Genomic DNA, 16,870 nt, shown 5'->3' with positions numbered 1-16,870 from the left:
GGTCAGTAACAATGATCAAAAAAGAACAATGCAAAGTTTCAAGAGATATAAATGTTTTAATAAAAAACAAAGAAGTACATACAGGTCAATACAAACATTCAGACATTAATTCTTTGGAGGAGTTAATGATAATATCGATAACTTGTGAGATTAATCAATGTGACAGCAACGATGATGAGGATAATAATAGCAGAGGCACAAATAATGATGGATGCAATATTTAGGCATCGAGCTCTACTGCCGTATAACCGTGCCGATGTGAGGTCTCCAAGCAATCTGCTGTCCCTGGCCTGACACATAAAATGTATGATGACCTTAAGGTGTCTGTAAAGCAGCAGGACACTTTTATCATTTAACATATTAAAATTGCTTACCTTCACGGAGTTGTAAAAGGCCACAAACCCAAGGCAGCATGGGTTACAGAAGTGAAGATTGAATGTGGAAAAAAGTATATCATCATTGAATTTTTGCTTGGGCATGGACACTATCACTGGCTGGGGCTGGGCAGTGTAGACTCTATTGTCCTGCATCGGGATCCCGCAAGCTGCTGGGTAGTTCTGCTTCGCCATGTCAATTCAAGAACAAGAAGTTGCTCTCAGTGATGTCTAAGTGTTCAGCTCTCTTAGAGAGCTTCAACTGGTATATGTGAAGGAGTGAGTGAGAGAGAGAAAGAGAGTAGAAACCTGCTTTCAGTTCTCAGTTATGAGGAAAAATAATCTAGCTGTGTGTATTGTCCTTGCTACTTAGACCTATCTATGTCTGGAGAAATCCTTGGCTGGTGTTATTTATGTTGGAGACATCACTGCCTGGTCCCGCTTGAACCTTTCCTTGAACATTCTTTACATCTTAGCTCATGACTTATCTATTACAGTTGAAGGATCTAAGGATTCTCAATGGTAACCCGTGTGTGTTACTTTGGATAAGCAACCATACATCTGTGTTGTTTTATTTTCTTTGTTTTTTCATTTAGTTGTCATTTGATTTATCATTTATTCATAATTTTATTATTATTCATGTCACTGATATTTTACTTATTTCTTTTCTATTGTTGTTTAATGCTGATTGTGTGGTTTCACAGGATCTTTGTCTTCACGAGTTAGAGAGTCTCCATTTCAAGGTTTTTAGTTTTGCTGGGGTATAATAACATGTGCTGGATTTGTACTGGTCAGATGAAGTCTGAGCATTGAGACATTCAGAGCGTTGAAACTTGAGATTATTCTATAAACTCTGCTTTTTTTATTATCATCACTTTGTCTCCTGCTTCTGCTCTTCCCTGGCTTTCTTAGTCAAACTCTCAGGCTGATAGAAGACTGATATCTTCTGGTAGGGATTCGGCATCCAGGGTCAGATCTAATATATCTGATATTTTTTTGATGTGGAGATAAATCCAATCTAACATTTTGGCATAGTTGGCAGGATGGAATAACAGAGAAACTGTTATCTCCATCAAACAGCCAGAGTCGGGATTGTTTCTCGCACAGTCAGGAGGGTGGAATGACTCCGGGCCACTGACATGAGGACGAAGTGGAAAACCGTCCCTGCAGGTGTCTTCTCCTTGCTGAACTATAAACAGAGCAGTGTGAGTGTGATCTGTTTATACATACTGTGAGTAGCATGGCAACTGGGTCAGATGATATCATTTCTACAGTTATGAAGCAGTCAGAGGTTTAGCTAAATGACAAAATTGAGAACTTGACAACTAAAATAATGTTTTAAGATCAAATAAGTAGAAGCAGTAATACTTGATTAGTTACTAAATATGTTTACAGTGCAGAAAGCTGATCTCAGGTAATCTAGTGACATCAGAAAAGCTGGAGGTGTTTGTGTCTGATTAAACAAAAGGCTCAAGTTGGTGTTTTGAATGTAAAGGGAATGTTGGCAAAGGCAGGCAAAAGTTTGTTGGTTAAAGGGTTGAAGCCGGGACCTTAAATGTTTGATTTATGATGGTGGTCAAAGCAAATAGAGGATGATGATTGGATGTTCTGAAAGAACGTTTCTCTTTATGGGAAACAGTTTGAACAACATATTTTTTTGTGTGATAATAACTATAATGAGGAGTGTTTTAATGAAACACTTTTAAAAGGGTTTAGATGCTATACAGACTTCAAATTTCAACATGGAACCAGTCTTAACTGAGTTAAAACTAACAGCTAGAATAGCACATGGTACATGTACCTTTTTAACATGTATATTTAATGAACAAGTAAGATATTACTTGTTGTCACTGGCATTAGGACAGTCGTAAAGCAACATACAACCCCTAAACCTAATCATTTCAGAAAACTTTGTTTATGTTGTAATACCCATGTCATTATACACATTTTTATCCAAATAAATCATAAAAACAAGCACACACACACACACACACACACACACACACACACACACACACACACACACTTTGAACATAGTGGTTATCAGCTGAGATAAATTATAATGTAAAAAGTATTCATTATATTTGGTTATCAGTATTGGAAACTGCAAACAATTCTATAGAAATCTATAGATGTACCAAATGATTTACAATGATTAACCATTAAGATCAGCTAAATTAAATAATAGAATAGAGGAAAGGATTAAACTGAACAAGAGATGCATATTAAGTTTGATAGTAAGAGCTTATGAAAGGTACTATGAAACATTTATATAGTCTAGTCAACACTTATTTGTGAAATGGATAGGTTGTGACATTGTGATTGAAAATATGCTGAAATGTTTTTAAAAAAGTGCAATTTTAATGATCTGTTGTTATATTAGTTGTATCATTAGTTTTAAAAATGTACCACTTGCTTGTGAAAATTAAACCAAAGTAACTGTAAGGTATCCTTGGCGTTGAATATATAAGCCTAGCTGATCAATAAACCTCTGAAGAAGCTTGAACATGAAACATCATCCTCTGTGTCTGTTTCTGCCAGCGGGCGTTAATTCCATGATTGAAGCGGCGCTGAGAAATAACCTAACAGTGTGTTTTGCAATTTTTAAGGAACACTGGGTGGAGTTGGGGTGTCTCAGAGTAACTTGAAAAAAAAAACTGCAATGCTTTCATTTTTGGGTGAACTATCTCTGAGAAACAAAGTTTTCAACATGGACACACACAAAAAATGCTTATACATTACACAAATTAAACATACCGGTAGGCTACATTGAGATGTTTTTCAGATACTCTCAGACAGGAAATCTAAAGATGTGTTATTATTATTCGGTCTCAAATCATCATAGGTGGTGTCACGGGTGGTTGCAGGAAGGCAGACGAAGATGAAGAATAAAGTTCAAATACAAAGTTTAATAACAGAACAAATAATTGTCAGACAGGCAGGGCAACACACACTAAATGTAACGTAGACCGAACACTGAAGGACTGTGAGTGAAGAAGAACTTAAGTAGTGACTCAAACAAGATAACCATAGAAACAAAGGAGTGGCGGCAAAATTAAACAAAGGAACACATGATGTGAATTAAAACATTCCATGATAACTAAAACAGACTGAACATAAGTGTGACAGTTTCATTGTACTTTGTAAAAAGATTCTAAAATATAAAACAAATTTTAAATAAACAGTCTTTATGTTGAAATTATTACAATTTTAATGTTAGGTGCAATTAATCATGATTAATTACAGAAAAGTGTGCCATTATTTTTTTTTATTGATTGACAGCTCTATTATAAATACAACCCAAATACTAAATTAGAGGATGTTCTTTTAAGAAAATTGTGAAAATCGGCATCTGTGAGTAGCCTATATAAAGCAGCGTTAATCGCTAGTTGGCCGATCAGTTTTTTATGAATTCTAACATGTGAACGTGAACATTCGGGACAGTTGACGGGTAAGTACTGCATCGTCACGAAATATTAAGCCTTGCCAATATATATATTCAAGCTCAAGTAGACGGGAAAAGAAACTCAATTCGTTACTCCCACGCTATGTGAGAAGTTTTGTGTGTGCACACATCTTAAGCGCACGCCCAGAAAGCCACTTCTCAGACAGTGTGCGACTACTGAATTGAGTACCGGACAAATTCACACAAAATGTCATAAAATGCACAAAAAAAAAGTCATAAAATGCCTGTCTCGGAGAGTATCCTAGGAAACATTGTCGGTTATGGCTTAAGTGAACATAAACAGTAGAGAAAGACAATGCATGAGTATGTGCATCAGTCTTAAAGTGACAGAAGCCAAATATTTCTGCTGCTGTTTGTGTTTATGTTTATCAAACTACAAAAGATAAAGAGAAGAAAATCCCTCACTGCTCTTAAATGGCTGAATAACTTTTGTAACATTAATAAGGATTAGTCTAGTTTAATTTATACAGTAAAGACAATCCAGTGTTATTTTATATTTGATTACTTAAAGATGCAGTGTGTGATTTTTAGTGATTTTGTATCTTGTGGTGAGGTTGCGAATTGCAACCAACAGAAGTTACGGTTAGCCGACAGGAAAATGAGCAATGAGGTTTCTTTACAAGGATAAAGTAAGAAATTATGTTTACTTAATTAATCAGTAAAACGAAATGTTATTGCGAATATTATTGTTACTTGTTCATCATTGTGTCAGTGTTTTATTCGCTGACTTTAGCTAGTTTCTTTGCACGTAGAACAACAGTGACAAAACACGTTTGTCCGTTTAAGGCTACTGTAGAAACATGACGGCGCAAAATGGCGACATAACATGTAAGGGGACCCGCGGTGTATTTATATAGAAACTGCTCATTCTAAGAAGGTAATAAAAACATAACGGTTCATTATGTAATGTCTTTATACACCACTGAAAACAGTTATGTATATGATATTGCATTTCTGTCAACAGATCCTCCTAAATATTACACAGTGCACCTTTAATTCAATGTCTCTACCTGAAAACTACTGTTACCCGTCTTTAATAATGGTTTAGATTTATATTAGTTAGGCAATAGCTTTAACTGTGGTATCGAAAATTGGAATATAGAACTGTGAATTTTCACTAGTATCTACAATTTTGATGTCACAACTGCCTGTTTGTGCACAAACAGTTTCATGGCCGGTAAATTTTCTTAAGTCACCGGCCATTTAGTAAGTTACTAACAAAAAAGTAACTTTTAGGCCCATGCTTATAACCTGATCAGTCATATCACTGTTGTGCTGTTGACGGACACTGTTGTTATGGACCAGAACTAATTAGGATTCTTTCAGTTTAATGACTGAAGAATCATTTATTGGACATTATTTAGCCTCTTCAACTGTGATTGGTCAATATAAATTCTCCTTTCAGGGTCAGCAATGGTTGTGGTTCAACGGTGCTTTATCCACATGTACAGTATCTGCAGGTTTCCTGATCAACAAAAATACCATCCTTTTTAATGTTGGCCTTTTTTCCTTCATTTCATGGTTTTCCTTCTGCATGTTTTCCATCTGAAAACATTTCTTCAGTAGATCTTAGTAGGTACTCTTCTTCCACTTTATCTACGCCTGATTCAATCTCCCAAAGTTTCATGGTGATACTCTGCAAAGGAAAAATAGTAGGGCTGTCAAATGATTAATCACATCCAAAATAAAAGTTATTAAAAAATAAAAAATAAATATATATATATACAAGCATGTGTGTGTATTTATATATATAAAATAATTATAGTGCACCCACATATATTATGTAAAAAAAACTTTTATTTTGGATGTGATTAATCACAATTAATCATTTGACAGCCCTAAAAAATAGATGTCAACAAGATGGAAACCATTATCTAATTGGTGTCTTTTGTAGTCCATAGGCTTCTCCTAATAGGTTGGACAGTACCTTGATGGTGTTTTGGAGAATCTCGCACACTGTGTGTCCAGTGTAAGACTCCTGCGGATCAAACCCTGTCCTGAGGGACTGAAACACTCCATTCATCACTCGCTTAACCTGCACATGATACACCAGCTCAGTTTTAGGTTTAGACTTTGCTATAGCAAAACAACAGCTCTTTACCCCTGCACCTGAACCACCAACTGGGCCTCAAATGGCTTTTTCTTATTTTGTGATGTCTTCTTTAAATCCACATACTAAAATATAAAATGCAGGTAAATGGGATATTAAAGGGAAGCTTTACCCAAAAATAAAATATTTGCCAATTATTTTCTCATCTTCATGTTGTCCCAGATGCATTTGACTCTTTCTTTAGATGAACACAAACAACGATTTTTAGTCCATATAATGCAAGTGTACATAAATGTACATCTTGGATGGTGAGTAAATATTAAGAAAATGTGCATGTTTGGGAGGAGTATCCCTTTAAGAACTAAACATATGTTTGGCAAACTATTCCTTTAGGAAAAGTTATTCAATTGTCAGAATACACCATATTATTTTCGATACATTTTTATGCCCTGTCTTTTCAGTGTGGACATTTGGTCATCTTTGCTCATCAGTGTGACGTTTTTACACAAGCCTGTTCTTGCAGCACAGTAAATGTTCCTTCCAGCATCATCTTCTGTTCCGTCAGTGCAGCAACACACACCGTTTTCCAGCTAAGCTCAAACTACTACAAACTATACACACCGGATGCAGATTCTCCTTTTCAGCCCTCAGATCTTGCATCTCATCATCCATGTTTTGTATAATTGTTTCCATCTCTTTGCACTTCTGCTTCTCTGCTCTCCACCGCTGCTCAGACTGTTCTTCTTGCTTCACAAGCTCTAAAAACACACATTATCTAGACACTCTTACAAACTGCACCAAACACTTCAGATCAGATCAGTGCTCCTTAACCAGGGAGCTGTTAGGGGCTTCAATATGACTTAAATTATTTAAAATAAGACAAAACAAGCATTCAAATAAATTAAACAACTAAGAATGTATGCATTTCTTATTTTAATTCACTCCCTCAACAACCTTTTTTGTTTTGTTTTGAAGAATCAGTGTCTTGAAAAACAAATTTTAAAAAAAGTGAGATTTCTATATCTGAATAAGTGATGTCAATTAATAAAATCTTAAAACTAAAGCATTTTTATAATGAATATTCATTTTTCTATTTTATCAGGTAGAAATTGCGAGTAAAAAATATTTTTTTTAAAAATCCGTATCTGTATTTTTTATCCAGTAAATTACAAAGAACTGTAAAAGTCATGGGGCCTTTGAATATTGTTGCAGACAACAGAGGGCCTCGTAGCCAAAAAAGGTTAAGAACCACAGAGGAGAAAACTACTCTATGTAGAAAATATGTGCTAGCTTAGGAGTTTTGTCCTACAATACAACTACCACTTTTATGGTTAAAAGTACCCCAAATTTGAATAAGAGTAAAAACTTGAATGAAACTTTGGGATCACCTTTCACTTGTTCCTCCAGAAGGCTGATCTGAGCACAGTGCTTGTGCTTGTCCTCCAGGGCTGCACTGAGATCAGCCTGGATTTCTGTCACCCTCCGCTGGAGATTCACCATCTCCTGCTGCAGCTGATATGCTTGTGTGGTGGAGGAACTCGATTCCCCAGATAAATGAATCTGAAGAGATAGAAAAGAAACAATTCAAGGCCTTTGCCTCACAACAAAAGTTCACCAGCACACACCTGCAAGAAGTCCAAAATAAAACACAGCAACCAATTACACAAATCAAATAAGTTTTAACATAAATAACATTATAATATAGTGAGCCAATAAACTAACATAGCATAATTTAGCAAATCTGCGCTGCACCTTTTCCTGTTCAGCCTGAAGGCGGCAAGTCTGCTCCATAGACCTGCACACACAGAGAAAACCAGTTGTGTGTCAATGTTTGGGATTACTGGTTTAGGGGGGATTTTTGCCTTTAATCTGATTGGAAAGCAGGAAATTGGAGTGTGAAGAGGGGGGTAGGACACCTCTTATTCTCTCCACGCAGCACCCCTATTTTGGGGTTCTGTTCCTCCACCTGAGAACTTTTCTCCAGAACCTCCTTCTTCAGACACATGCTCTCCTTACACAATAAAACACAGATGTCATTTAAATCTATTTACATCTAAATACAATTAAAATTATAGAAAGTATCCTTCAATCCAAACCTGAATGATTCTCTGAATGTTGTGTAGGATCATGTTTGTTTCTAAGGAGACAGAGGAGAGTCCAAAAGAGTGACCATCTTTTTGCAACTCGTCGACCTAAAAAAAACAATTTTAAAAATTGTGTTTGTGACTTTAATAACCATAAGGACCAATACAAAAAAGATCTGTATTGCACAAATATACCTTGTAGGTGAGTTGGTCCATCCTGTGCGCCACCTTTTCTATAGCCAGCAGGATTTCTGTGTTATGCTGACGAGCCTCAGACATCAAGAACGATGTAATATCAGGAGCTATTGTTTAATACAAAACTCTTGCATTTAGTGAAAAACAGGTCATTTTCTTTATGGAAGTACTGTATGAGAGAGAGTTCATGGCTCAGGCCTTACTTTTGTATGGAATGTGGGATGGGTAGATTGAGGGAAATGAATTTAGCTGTGATGGAAAATATGGATTTTGTCCAAAGGAATACGGCTGTTGATCCCAAAAAAATGAATAGATAGATTCTTACAAACATTTGTACACTAAATTTCTAAATTTGGGGTCAGTAGATTTTTTTTAATTAGTCTCTTATGCTCACCAAGGCTGCATTTATTTGATCAAACATAATATGATAAAAACAGTAATATTGTAAAATATTATTACAATTTAAAATAAAGGCTGTTTTCCATTGTAATATATTTTAAAATCTAATTTATTCCTTTGATGGCAAAGCTGAATTTTCAGCATCGTTACTCGATTCTTAAGTGTCATGATTCTTCAGAAATCATTCTAATATGATGATCTGGTGCTTAAGAAACATTTTATTATCAATGTTAACAGAATAAAATAATTAATTTCTTTAAAAAAATAAAACATCTTATTGACCCCAAACTTCTGAACGGTGGTACGGTACATAACATAACATAACATAACATAACATAACATAACATAACATAACATAACATAACATAACATAACATAACATAACATAACATAACATAACATAACATAAATAGAGTAATAACATAACATAACATAACAAATAGAGTAATATTGTGAAATATTATTATAATTTTAAATAATGGTTTCCTATTTGAATATACTTTAAAATATAATTTATTTCTCTGATGCTAAGCTGAATTTTCATCAGTCATTACTCCAGTATTCAGTGTCACATGATTCTTCAGAAATCATTCTAATATGCTGATTTATTATCAATGTTGGAAACAGTTATGCTGCCTAATATTTTTTTTATAACCTGTGATACTTTTTTCAGGATTTTTTGATGAATAAAAAGTTAAAAAGAACAGCATTTATTTAAAATAGAAATCCTTTGTAACAATATACACTACCGTTCAAAAGTTTGGGGTCAGAAATTGCTTTCTTTCTTTTTTTTGAAAGAAATTAACACTTTAATTCAGCAAGGATGTGCTAAATTGATTTTTTTTTTTTAAAGTGATATTAAAGATTTACATTGTTAGAAAAGATTTCCATTTAGAATAAATGCTGTTCTTCTTAACTATTTATTCATCAATGAATCCTGAAAAAAAGTATCACGGGTTCCAAAACAATAAGCAGCATAACCGTTTCCAACATTGATAATAAATCAGCATATTAGAATGATTTCTGAAGGATCATGTGACACTTAATACTGTATTAATTGCTGATGAACTTTCAGCTTTACCATCACAGAAATAAATTATATTTTGAAGTATATTAAAATAGAAAACCATTATTTTAAATTGTAAAAATATTTTTCACAATATTACTGTTTTTTTCATAATAAGAGACTTCTTTCAAAAATAAATAAATTGCTATTTTTGAAACAGTAATTTTTTTTACCAATGTTTCCAAACTTTTGACCAGTATTGTGTATGGTATGTATATATATATTTTTTTTTTTTTTTTTACATTGGATCTCACCTGAAAGCCTTGAGTAGTGTTCAAGTCTGCGTGAGGTGGCACTGCGTCCTGTTTCTGAACATCATCAGGCTGACACAACACTAAAACAAAGATCAATCATGACAGCAAAGAACCAGTCAGCTCTAATATAAAGAAGAGCTAACTCAGGGGTGGGGAACGTTGGTCCTGGAGAGCCACTGTCCTGCAGATTTTAGTTCCAACCCTAATTAAACACACCTGAACCAGCTAATCAATGTCTTTAGGATCATTAAGGCAACAATCAGGTGAGTTTTTTTCAGGGTTGGAGCTAAACTCTGCAGGGCAGTGGCTCTCCAGGACCGACGTTCCCTACCCCTGAGCTAACTGATACTGATTAGGTGATTATTTGTGATTGTTTTCACACATACAAGATGGAGGACTGCAGGGCATTTGTGCAGGTTTTGGGGAGGGTGTATGTGAAGGAGAGAGATCACAGATACGTCCAGACTCACTGGCATCCTGCACAAAATCAAATCTGCGAGTTATAGTTCTACTTCATAATACATTCAGGAAACAAATCTAAGATTTAAAAAATAAATCTCCAATTCTCCTGACCTCGGTTTCTGAGTCACTGGGGTCGGGCTGAGTTGGAATGGCTCCAGTGAGAAATGGAAGCATGGGTTGACCCATCTTGGCTATATGTGAGATCAGCTTGGCCTTAGATGCACCCGATGTCTACAAGAAAGAAAAATAAATGTAAAAAAGCTTCAGCATTTTGGCCACTTTAGGCTTATGGCAACTGTCTAGTTGCTAAAGGAAATACTACTCACTGTCAGGTATTCAATAACAGATTGCACCTTCCCCTTAGGAGCTTGTTCTCTAAAAACAATTGATCAATAAATTGTATAAATTCATAGGAATCAGCTCATGGATGTGTGTCCAGAGACACTTAATTAAAACACCCTTATCACATAATCTTCATTCTTGCTTTGACCTCTCATTATGTACACATCAAAAAAAAAAAAAAGTATTAATGAGTATATTGTCTTTTTTTTTTTTAAATGAACCGAAATATCTAAACATCCTAAAAACAAGATAAATGAACTTTAATCTAAAAAACTGCAAAAGATTAAAGTTGAATCTTCTTTCACTTTTTCTTCTCAGCATAAACCTAAGAAAGAAAAACCTAAGAAAATAAACATAATTCAAGATATTCTATAAAGAAAATGTCTTATTATCTTATCAATTTTCCTTCTTAAGCCAATGTATCATGTTTTACTGACGCTTCAATTTAATAAAATAAACTTGATTGAGAATTGTTTTACATTATATTTTTTTGCAAATGGGATTCACTTAAAATATCAACAATTAGTGCATAGTTTATGGTGTCTGTACACACTTTGACTCCTCTGTATCGGTTGTGACCATTTGCCTGGTGTTTTCTTCACTCAGAGTGTCTGGACAGGTTCCTGGAGATGTACTGAAGGTGTCAACTGATCCCCCACCATGTCGCACTTTGGAGATTTTAACCTACATGTAGATAAATAGACAGATTTTAAAAAAGTAGTGAGAGAGACTAGAGATGTTTGCTCTAGTATCTTAAATTACATTCACACCATCAGTGCCTTACTCTATGAATCTCTACATCATAGACCAGAGTGCTGTTTTCTGGCACATGGTTAGGGACGCCCTTTGAAACCATACTAGGAGGGACGATAAGGAGCCGTCGACCTCCTTTCTGCATACCAAGCATCCCATCCTCCCATCCCTGAGAGAAAAGGCAACATAAGAGCCACCAGTTTCTTTTATCATCATTTGCAAGGTCCCTCTGCAGTCAATAATTGTATGCCTTAAAACTCATCTTTGATAATGATAATGACAATCCCGGTCAACAGCAGTAAATGCTACACGATGACAAGTTGGTTTTTATTCAGCCATATATGTTTGAACCAGAAACTGATTCAGAAGAAGAAGTGGTAGAGTGAACTATACAGGGTCGTCTAAAAGTTGACGTATCAATGGTAGCCTAATGCATTTTATGTATTGCTCTCTACAACGTCCGACATATAACATTAAATGATATGATTAGCCTTTGTCTTGACTACGTTATCAAACAGCAAATGTGTTTCTAATGTTACCCAAACCATGTTCCCGTTCAACATCTCAGATTTAGACCGCTTCCTTCTAAAAATCATCATCCTTAGAAACGCTTTGAACATCATAGAAAGATAGTGGAGAAAAGCCCTGCCCCACACGTTGATGGGATTGGATACATGTTTGTGACGGTAGCCTAAGAGACAGGGGTGGTTTCAAACCTTGTTTTTGAGACCGTCTTTGCAGAACAGACTGTACAAAGCAGTTTTAAGGAGAAAATACTCAGCAATGGTGTTGACTGATGAATTTGCACATGGTTTGTCTTAAAGCATATTAAAAACACCACACAGTCATACAGTATAAACAGCATTAAAAACATCACACCCTTCTCACCCTCAGAGCTTTGCCTGCTCCAAGCTTTACTCGCTGCAGCTTTTCTTTTCCCAGATTAGAAACAAATATCTGGGGGGAGGAAAAGACAGACAGAGACACTGAACTTTCACATGTATAGATCTCCAGCTGTACAGCAAACATGCCATTTAAATTACCAGTGAGTTGATTAGTCACGGCTCAATAAAAGTCATGCCCCCATTGAACTAATCAACAAGAATGTGCACAGTGAGCTGCTCTGTGCTAAACGTGCTCAACTATGAGTAAAGAAGTTTAACTAGAAATTCAAGACCAAATGTGCAAATTAAGAAAATCAGTGATTCCACTTAATTTATTAAGAGTAGAAACTTCTCCAAAATTATGAGAAACTATGGCTGGTTTCACATACAGGGCTTAGATTCAATATTTAATTAGCTTTTATAAACGTGCCTTAGAAAAGAACCATACTGGTGTGCATCTTGAGACAAAACAACGGCACTGACATATTTTAAGATTTGTCAGACCAAGTTGCTTTCAGTTAAGACAATTCAAACATCCATTTTAGTCTGGGACTAGCTTAAGCCTTGTCTGTGAAACCGGGGGTATAAATAAATATTTATTTAATCTTTATATTTTTGAAACAATTAGTATCACAACAACAGACATTTGTCTTTACAAAATACCATAATGCATGTAAAGTGTGATTTGAATATGACAATTAAAAGGTTGCAAATGGTTTCACCTGTCCTAGAGAATGGTTCTGTAAAAGCCATCCAGAATAGGCCACCTCAACTGAGTCCCCAACATCAACAGCTTGACCTTCACCTTGGGCAAGGTCCTGGCTGACCAGAGAGTCTGATGAAGCCTCACTGTTCCACCTGGCCACACACACCTGAGAGAAACAGGCTCACACGTCATTTAATTCAATAATGTGGTCCATCTGTAAATTTTAAAAATGGATTTTAACAATTTGCAGAATGCTGGGGCTTAAAATTTTCTTCGAATGCATCAATTTTAAATGTTCAGCAAATAATTCAGTTCAAGCATTACCTCCTTACAGAACTCAGGTCTGGACTTTTCTGAGTCAAACATTAAAGACCAGCTCTGTTGTTGGTCATCATAGAAAGTGACATAGTTACAGGGCTGAACCTGTGGACAGGTATATGTAGCATAGACCTGATGAATGCAGCATATAAAAGAACAAAACACAAGACGACACAATAGAATAAAATTCAGAATAAAAACAATGAACACTTACTGTGAGGACAAATCCACGATAGATTCTAGCCGTAGTGATCTGCTTTTGCTTACTGCCATACAACAGAATCTTGTACTATAAATGCAGATAGAAAAAATGACCAAATGAAACACACACACACACACACACACACACACACACACACACACACGCTTATCTTACCTCTTTGGTGACATGGTTCCCTAAAACAGCAGCTCCTATCTTTCCTTGCTTCACATACTGTCCATTCACACTGGTGGAAAATCAAAGCTCATTTAAGCAATGTGTGAACTAACGCTAATTCAAAGTCTCATTAGCATCCTTTAATTGACAAACTTATACTAACAAGCAGAATGCATGAACAGCTGTAGCAAACTGCACAGCTGGAGCACATGGAGGATGAGCGGGCTTCTGAGGAGGACCTTAAAAAACATGACAAACTAAGGTTAAAAATAATCAAAGAACACATGGAATTGTGCCAAAAAGGCTACATGACTCTCTGCTGTACCACATACCTAATATGGCGCAGGTCTTTTTTGGCTGTTTAGGGGCAGTGAATTGAAAGGACTCATTTCCCTGACTCTCTGCTCGGTCCAGACCAAAGAGAGAGGCCAGCTTTGCCCTAGAGGAATGGAAACAAGCATTATATCTTCACTTATAGCACTAAATCAACATGGAAATTACTTTCGATTTATAGGGTTAGTTCACCCAAAAATGAAAATTCTGTCAGTAATTAATCACCCTCATGTTGTTCCAACCCCGTAAGACTTTCGTTCATCTTCAGAACACAAATTAATATATTTTTGATGAAATCTGAGATCTGTCTCACTCCTCCGGCTGCTAGGTAATTTCATCTGCCAGCCCAGAAAAGTTATTAAAGACATCGTTAAAATAGTCCAAGTGACTACAGTGGCTCAACCTTAAGTTTATCAAGAGACGAGAATAGTTTTTGTGCGCAAAACCCCCCAAAAAGAACGACTTTATTCAACTATTCATTCGAGTTCACGAGAGCGCCACGACGCATGTGCGAGAACTGAGAAGATGACACTCACGATCATTTGATGGGAAAGTGTGAAAGGAAAGCCATTCATTTTTCGGCATTGGTAAGGCACTTTTACGTTTTTTCGTTGGTTTCTCACGATTCGGACATCCAGGAAATGCACACTTTAGAAGCATTTTAAACACTACATCGAGACCCATCTGCGTCATCTTCTCAGTTCTCGCGCATTCGTTGTGGCGCTCTCGTGAACTCGCGTCAGAGGCCCACACAGAAGAAAATGAATATGAATAAAGTCGTTATTTTTGTTTTGTTTTTTGTGCACAAAAAGTATTCTCGTCGCTTGATAAACTTAAGGTTGAGCCACTGTAGTCACTTGGACTATTTTAACGATGTCTTTACTAACTTTTCTGGGCTGGCAGATGAAATTACTACCAGCCTATATGAAGTGAGACAGCTCTCAGATTTCATCAAAAATATCTTAATTTGTGTTCCGAAGATGAACGAAAGTCTTACGGGGTTGGAACAACATGATGGTGAGTAATTAGGCCTACTGACAGAATTTTCATTTTTGGGTGAACTAACCCTTTAATGCATACAGATTTACTCTCATACTATCTGGTATAGATGCTTTGTTTTCATCTTAGAGTAAAAAGGAAAGTAATTGTGATTTTATGCCTACAAATGTGAATTTATATCTCACGTTACTTTATTTCTTTATTTTAAGTTCTCACAATTGCCCATTTATTTTTTTACTTTAATGCAGAATCAGATTTCCATATCCTATAGGTAGCCTTTTTAAATCCCGATGTTCTTGGAAAGTAGAATGTTTCAAATGTATCAACACAATCTATGAGTTCACCATCCTGTTGAAAACAATCTAGCCTATGTAGACGTTCAATCAACAAAAACAGCAGAAGAATTATTTAGGCTATGTGGTGTGGAAATTACATAACTCAGGCTTTGACAGAACATTGGAGATGCCGTTGCTGAAATATGCTGCCAACAATGTTGCGAAGTGAGAAGTTCACTGCATGGTAAGATTTTAAAATGCTGTTTATCTCATTGAAAGAATTGTCAACAAGCTGCTACATTAATGACATGCACACAATAAATACTGGACCAGCACCGATCAGACACCTTCAGACTTTTCAAACCAGAACTAGTTACAGTACAGCAAGGTCCAGTCTAGCATCTATAATTAAATCCACATGAAAGAAGACGACCTGTTTGCACTGACCCTTGGACCTCCCTCCACAGATAGTCAGTGTCCCATACAGCTGACATGGCCGCCAGCTTTCTGTCACTGAGGAACGGGCTAAGAAGCCTCAAAAAAGAGATATTAAAAAATCTTCCACCCTTTCCTCTTTTTTCTTCTTCCTATCTTGCCGTTTAAGCTACAGTGGGTCACTAGTCCGGATTTTGAGCAGTCCAAACTAAAATTCACTGTAATCACTATCATGTGAATTAAATTACTGAAGGAGGAGTCTCACCTCATCAACACTGCTGCAAATGCCTCAAAAAGTCGTTTCAACAAGCAGAAAATGAAAAGGGCAAAATATGTATGTTAAATGAAATCAGAACATTTAACATGACAAATCCAGTTACCATAAACTGGTCTACTGGTTACCATAAATGCAACTTTTTCTCATTTTAAAATGTCTACCTAATTTCTTTTCTCAATTTCCCTTTTATGTGAATAACATTTAAATTTACACAAAGTCAAGTTTACCCAAAATTTATTAAAAAAAATACAAAATAAATGCACCTTTTTTGTCAGATATAGCCTATCTTTACATTATGTCTGAAGTGAGAGGTATTTAATTGCATTGCCTATATATTGCATTTATTATTAACATTTGACAAGATTAAAATGTAAATATGAAATTATTGGTATGCATTTTTAAAAAGCTTTCAAGGACACCTTAGCCTTCATCACTAATTTGCCAATTAAACTCCATAACTCGTAACAAATGTATTATTTTAAAAAAATGACAATGAAAATTCTTTGACATAATTATTTAACACGACTTGTCCCAAAGATTAGGCTAACCTACAATGAGTGGAACAAAAACATTCTGTTCTGTCATAACACTTACCCCATTTTAGGGCACATAAATTCCCCATCATGATAATCAGGAATAATATCTTTAATTTTTTCCATACTCTAATTTGTTATGATCGCACAACGCCGGCGCCTGAGAGTAGGGTGAAACGCACGAATATGTTGCACTTCTGCGTGACGTGATGAGCACAGGTATGGTATTGGTAAGAGCAAAACACAGCAGCTCACTGATTACACACACACCTGATAGCACACATGAGCA

General features: G+C 35.8%; 2 protein-coding genes across 2 annotated transcripts; both read right to left on the bottom strand.

Moving 5' to 3' along the window:
* Positions 1-56: 56 nt before the first annotated feature.
* On the bottom strand, positions 57-621 carry LOC130101592 (interferon-induced transmembrane protein 1-like). The gene is made up of 2 exons (XM_056267404.1): positions 375-621; positions 57-290 (listed from the first exon to the last, which is right to left on the bottom strand). Exons 1-2 carry the CDS (start codon positions 567-569, stop codon positions 123-125), a joined length of 363 nt encoding a protein of 120 aa, XP_056123379.1. The 5' UTR covers positions 570-621; the 3' UTR covers positions 57-122.
* A 4,563-nt stretch (positions 622-5,184) lies between these two features.
* Positions 5,185-16,731, bottom strand: fkbp15a (FKBP prolyl isomerase family member 15a). The gene is made up of 24 exons (XM_056267470.1): positions 16,643-16,731; positions 14,062-14,168; positions 13,893-13,968; positions 13,730-13,799; positions 13,568-13,642; positions 13,360-13,458; positions 13,052-13,201; positions 12,334-12,402; positions 11,477-11,614; positions 11,246-11,376; positions 10,677-10,725; positions 10,462-10,581; positions 10,275-10,365; positions 9,889-9,968; positions 8,373-8,457; positions 8,170-8,276; positions 7,987-8,082; positions 7,807-7,901; positions 7,641-7,685; positions 7,279-7,427; positions 6,512-6,648; positions 5,950-6,015; positions 5,768-5,875; positions 5,185-5,476 (listed from the first exon to the last, which is right to left on the bottom strand). Exons 1-24 carry the CDS (start codon positions 16,705-16,707, stop codon positions 5,357-5,359), a joined length of 2,328 nt encoding a protein of 775 aa, XP_056123445.1. The 5' UTR covers positions 16,708-16,731; the 3' UTR covers positions 5,185-5,356.
* Positions 16,732-16,870: the final 139 nt, after the last annotated feature.

The sequence above is a fragment of the Rhinichthys klamathensis genome, unplaced genomic scaffold, assembly GCF_029890125.1.
Source record: "Rhinichthys klamathensis goyatoka isolate OS25496 unplaced genomic scaffold, OSU_Roscu_1.1 h1tg000259l_1, whole genome shotgun sequence".
NCBI lineage: Eukaryota > Metazoa > Chordata > Actinopteri > Cypriniformes > Leuciscidae > Rhinichthys > Rhinichthys klamathensis.
This window is presented reverse-complemented; position numbering and strand designations above follow the sequence as displayed.